Here is a 6,000-nt window from a genome sequence, read left to right on the forward strand (position 1 = left end):
GATGATGACGATGATGTCGTTACAGGTGCTGCACCTCGGCAGCGGCAACGATGCGAAAAAGAAAAAGGTGTTCAGCAACATTCGCGACAACAGCGACCCCAACGAGAACTGGGACATGATCGGCGAGCTCGGCGACGGGGCGTTCGGCAAGGTTGGTGCATGTTTGATAATTTGAAAATAAAAAGCTTATTTAAATTTTTTATAGCGTTACTTTCAGAGAATATAAAAATAAGAAATCTTTAATTTGAAGTTTGGATAATCTACTATATAAAAATAAGTCGGGTTTTCCTTCCTGACGCTATAACTTCAGAACGCACGAAGCTATTTCCACGGTTTTGCATTCGTTGGAAAGGTCTCGGGCTCCGTGAGGTTTATAGCAAAGAAAATTGGCGAAACGGAGTTCGCCGGGTTTGCTAGTATGTATATATACTCTGAAAGCTATAGATGAAACACAATTTGGCGTCATAACGCGGCGCACTTTAGTGCTCTGACGCGCGCTAAGAACGCATTCTATGTAACATAGCCATTAGCGCGCAATAAAACACAATTTGGCGTCATAAATCAACGTCAGTGTAGTCTTCTGATGCGCACAAACAACCAACACAGCACAACACAATTCGACATCATAGCACGGCGTCACTTAAGCGCTCTGACGCGCGTTAAATTCACGTTCTAATTTCTATCTCACATAGCCCGTAACTCCCACAATCCGCAGGTGTACAAAGCGCAGCACAAGAGCACCGGGCAGCTGGCCGCCGCCAAGATGTGCGTGCTGGACAACGAGGACGACCTCGCCGACTTCACGGTCGAGATCGACATACTCACCGAGTGCCGGCACCCGAACGTCGTCGGGCTGCACGAGGCGTACTTCGTCGACAACAAGCTGTGGGTGAGTGCGCGGCGCGGCGCGGCTCGCTCGACCCGCGGCCCTTTGTGGAGTAGGGATATTTGGGGTTTGTCATATAAAGGTGAAGTCCCGTGTCCGCTAGTGGGGTGTGGGGCAGATTATATTCATCTGGTGGTGGAGCCGAGAGGCTAGGCGTTGCTACGGTTAAGCAAGAAACGCAGGTTCGAATCCTGCCTCGTGATCAAATTTTTTTTTATTCTTTCAAAATTTCTCATTCAAAATTTCTCATATATTCATCTGTTTACTGGTCGATTTTCTAAATGGACAAGTAGGTGATCAGCCTTCTGTGTCCTACCAGACCGCGACAATTTTTTTTGTGCGTCCCCACAGGGTTTCCAACCCAGGACCCCTCGGTTCTTACGCTCACGCGTTAACCTTTGTACCAAGGACACGGTCGGTTTAGCCGATATAGCCGATACAAATCATATTTTATTTATTTTAGGTTCACCAACAGGTATGACATTAAAGAAATTATATCAAGTAAATATAAAAAAAAAAATTAAGAGCTAAATGCACACCTTTAAAAGGTAAACACAACATGCATATAAATTAAACAACTAAAACATCTTAAAAACGAAAGTATAAAGAAAACATTGCAATGCTACACTGCATAATACACATCAGTGGTATAATATTTTTAGAAATGCACGTGGAATATTGTATAATTGGACACACGTATCGCTCCAGATGCTGCTCGAGTACTGCGACGGCGGCGCGCTCGACTCGGTGATGTCGGAGCTGGAGAAGGGGCTGAACGAGTCGCAGATCGCGTACGTGTGCCGCGAGATGTGCGCCGGCCTCGAGTTCCTGCACTCGCGCCGCGTCATACACCGCGACCTGAAGGCGGGCAACGTGCTCGCCACCATGGCGGGCGGCGTCAAGCTGGGTGAGCGCACCGCGCGACACTGCGACACCGTGCGTGCCGCCATGTGACGCTCCTAGTGGCACTAAGTGACACTCGAAGTGGCAGTAAGTGACACTCGAAGTGGCACTGAGTGACACCAAGTGACACTCAAAGTGGCACTAAGTGACACTCCAAGTGGCACTAAGCGACACTCCAAGTGGCACTAAGCTACACTCCAAGTGGCACTAAGCGACACTCCAAGTGGCACTAAGCGACACTCCAAGTGGCACTAAGCGACACTCCAAGTGGCACTGAGTGACACTCCAAGTGGCACTAAGTGACACTCCAAGTGGCACTGAGTGACACTCCAAGTGGCACTAAGTGACACTCCAAGTGGCACTTAGTGACAATCCAAGTGGCACTAAGTGACCCTGCACCTGTGACTGTATGACATTCAATGTGATACTGTGTGACACTATATGCGCCACTAAGTGACGGTGCATGTGACTCTGTAGTATGCCACTAAGTCAAGCCGTGTGACACTACACGTGACATTGTATGACACTCCATGGTACACTGCGTGACACTTCACGTTACATTGTATGACACTCCATGGAACACGGTGTGACACTACACGTGACATTGTATGACACACCATCGTACACTGGGTGACACTTCACGTTACATTGTATGACACTCCATGGAGCACGGTGTGACACTTCACGTGACATTGTATACACTCCATGGTACACAGTGTGACAATTCACGTGACATTGTATGACACTCAATGGTACACTGTGTGACACTTCACGTGACATTGTATGACACTCCATGGTACACAGTGTGACACTTCACGTGACATTGTATGACACTCCATCGTACACTGTGTGACACTTCACGTGACATTGTATGACACTCCATGGCACACTGTGTGACACTTCACGTGACATTGTATGACACTCCATGGCACACTGTGTGACACTTGATGTGGAACTCGATTTATCTTTGTTAAACTGGAGTTTCTGCAGTTCCACCCTCCTCTCTTTAGTGGGAACTCCTTAGTTCCTGCGTGAACGAAACAAATCCTTCACCTTTTTATATAAAAGTAAACTAAAAGGTTAGAAAATTTCATGGGCCATTCAAAAACCTCATCCCCTCCTCGTCAAATTAAGTTAACGAACTTAGTCCTTTGCAGTAAATCGCTTTTTCGTACAAAGAGAGCAATTAGGAAATTTTCTATGTTTTTCTTTTTAGAATTAGAATAGCAGTGGAGTAGTCGAGGCTGAAAGCATTGCCCAGTTTGAATAAGCGTTTAATTTAATTACATAAAGGGCCTGGTGCGCTGGTCTCAGCTTTTGTGAATCAAATATGTATTTAGTTTTATGTAATTTTAGCATTTATATTTCGATTTGCCTTATTTAACTATGTAATCTTTCCGCTCGCGGCTTTACACGCATAGTTGATGTAATCTCACGTAGTGCCCGAGCGATTTTCAGTGTAACATGTATCTTATGTACTTAATCCGGCCAAGAAAAACTATATTTCTTTCAAATTTCATTCAATTCAGTTCAATGATTCAGTGGTTAGGTTTATTTTCGTTACTTCTTTTCGAATCTCTTGTCTCCGTCGCCGCGCTCAAAGCACGTGATAAAGCTATGCAATAGCGCAATAAATTTGTTGTACTAGACGTTCGTCCCGGCTCCGCCCGAATATCAAGATTCCTGTTTTATCCCAAGGGAGCATTTAATGGCGATAAAAAGGATCCTATCACCCAAGTCAGCTCATACCCTGTCCATATACTAAATTTCATCAAAATACGTTCAGTAGTTTCAGCGTGTTCGACGGACAAACATCGAAACAAACAAACTTTCACACTTTTAATATTAGTGTGATTTTCGGTAGCGGACTTCGGCGTGTCCGCCAAGAACAAGTCGACGCTGCAGAAGCACGACACTTTCATCGGCACGCCGTACTGGATGGCGCCGGAGGTGGTGCTCTGCGAGACGTTCAGGGACAACCCGTACGACTTCAAGGTGGGTGGACGACGTTTGGATGGTGAGCGGCTTGTGAGTGCGCGTGTGTGCGTGCGTGTGTAGGTACGTGTGGGGGTGAGTGTGTGGTTGCGTGCGTGCGTCTGTGCGTGCGTGCGTGCGTGCGTGTGTTGGTGCGTGTGGGGGTGAGTGTGTGCGTGCGTGCGTGCGTGTGTGCGTGCGTGCGTGCGTGTGTAGGTGCGTGTGGGGGTGAGTGTGTGCGTGCGTGCGTGTCTCGTTTGGATGATGGGTGCGTGTTGAATTCTACATGTAAATTTTGCTAGTTTGTGGTTACTTTAACTAGGTATCTATTGTACCTAGCTAAAAATATAGCGCGAGTAATCGTAAATTCTTTTTGGAGATATTTAAAATGCAAATATGTGAGTATGTTACCACAAAAATATTGGTTGGATTGTATGGTTTTTGGCCATCTATGGTAGCCAACCATACATAGCAAAATAAATACAAGTGTGGTGAGGTCTTGGTGGATGTTGTAGATGGTTCGTGTAGATCACGGCAGAATGTCTGGCACGGCCGCGACTTAAAACTAATGACAATATTGCAGCTGATGTCATCTTTTTTTATGAATTGGTAACGTTATAAGGTGGACATGTGATGCCAATATCTCAGCTGATATGCTTATGATATCAATTTAAACTGATACACGTATGAACCTATCAAGCGTTTATTTAATACTGCCTAAAAACTAATACGTGAACCATATACGACAATCGGATTACTTCAGTGTTTTCGTTTTATGCATTATATACGCATGTATCTGTGATCAAAATTTCCGTTTTGTACGACGCCTCCTCTTACCTCGCAGCTTTTCATTTGCTTTGTGGTTGTCTGGTAGAAATCGCTCAATAGCGATAAGACCGCCTTCTGTACCTCAACTTCTTGTGCTGTATTTTATGTCAAATTTCTTTGTGTACAATAAAGGTGGACATCTGGTCGCTGGGCATCACGCTGATCGAGTTCGCGCAGATGGAGCCGCCGAACCACGAGATGACGCCGATGCGGGTGCTGCTCAAGATACAGAAGAGCGAGCCGCCCGCGCTCGACCAGCCCAGCCGCTGGAGCAAGCACTTCAACGACTTCATCTCCAAGGCGCTCGTCAAGGTGGGTGTGTGTCAGCAGTTATTGGTGTTGAAGCGTCATGCCAGCTGCTGGAGCGAGTAGGAGCAGGAGTAGTAAAGATACTTATTCAGCTGGTGGAGCAAGAACTCTAGAGATTTCATCTCGAAAGCGCTCGTCAAGGGTCCAGCTGCTGTACGATAAGGGTTCTTACAGCAGTTCTAGGGTCCTATAACGGTGCAGTAGCTGATGCCAGCGGAGTCTTCCTTCAGCGAGCAATTGAACACGCCTTCGAAACCGAGGAGGCCCATTTCCTTTTCCTGACCTTTCCCAATCCATTCCTTCTTTCCAGTCATCAATGCTTTCCTTATCCTTTACCCTTAAAAGCGGGCTGCGCATTCGCAGACGTCTGAGCCTCTGCGAATGTTCATAAATGGAGGTGATCGCTTACCATCAGGTGAACCACCAGCTCTTTTGCCCACTGTGACATAAAAAAAAAACTTTGTACACTTGTTAGGGTTTGGTGACAATATATAATTTCATGAGTTTATTGTATTATCGTGATTAGTATCGCCGGGATTTAAAAAAAAATTCTTACGTATGTTCTGTATTAGAATACTTGATTCTATCTTTAAAGTGTGTATTTTTCTTTAACAGTATTTATTATAATACACTATAATACGAAATCCACAACATTCCAGGACCCGGAGAAGCGTCCGACGGCCAGCGAGCTGCTGAAGCACGACTTCGTCAGCGGCGAGCTCGACTCGAAGCCGCTGCGGGAGCTGCTGCTCGAGTACCGCGCCGAGGTGGTCGAGGAGGAACTGCTGGACGACGAGTCGGAGGTGAGCGGGCGGGGAGAGGAGGAGGAAAGGAGTGGAGAGTGGTGGGGGGATAGAGAAAATCAATAGGACCTGTTGGGCCACAAAAAGAATGTCGAATTGCGGAAAGATAGAAAAACATCTATTTTATAATGAATAATATAAAAAACAAAATTTGGTTCATGGGTGTCTTAGCAAATTTTAAAAGCGAAACGACCTTTGGAAATGTTTTGCTACCAATCAGTATATTGCTGTGTCTGGAACAAAGTCGCACTGTCTATAAATCAGTAGCCAGCCAGTTTATCAGAAACAGATATACAG

General features: G+C 45.8%; 1 protein-coding gene across 9 annotated transcripts in view; it reads left to right on the top strand.

The window, feature by feature from the left end:
- The window catches only part of LOC119838990 (serine/threonine-protein kinase 10), a 49,870-nt gene that overhangs the window by 17,728 nt on the left and 26,142 nt on the right, over window positions 1–6,000 (top strand). For 8 of the 9 annotated variants that reach the window (XM_038365151.1, XM_038365152.1, XM_038365153.1 and 5 more), the window contains exons 3-8: window positions 26–151; window positions 716–889; window positions 1,595–1,793; window positions 3,654–3,784; window positions 4,724–4,903; window positions 5,560–5,703. In XM_038365151.1, the coding sequence (XP_038221079.1) occupies window positions 26–151; window positions 716–889; window positions 1,595–1,793; window positions 3,654–3,784; window positions 4,724–4,903; window positions 5,560–5,703 (954 nt within the window). Of the gene's footprint in view, window positions 1–25; window positions 152–715; window positions 890–1,594; window positions 1,794–3,653; window positions 3,785–4,723; window positions 4,904–5,559; window positions 5,704–6,000 lie in introns of those variants that run through there. The other variant, XM_038365159.1, reaches the window with a different exon arrangement.

This window comes from Zerene cesonia, unplaced genomic scaffold, assembly GCF_012273895.1.
Source record: "Zerene cesonia ecotype Mississippi unplaced genomic scaffold, Zerene_cesonia_1.1 Zces_u007, whole genome shotgun sequence".
Taxonomy (NCBI): Eukaryota; Metazoa; Arthropoda; class Insecta; order Lepidoptera; family Pieridae; genus Zerene; species Zerene cesonia.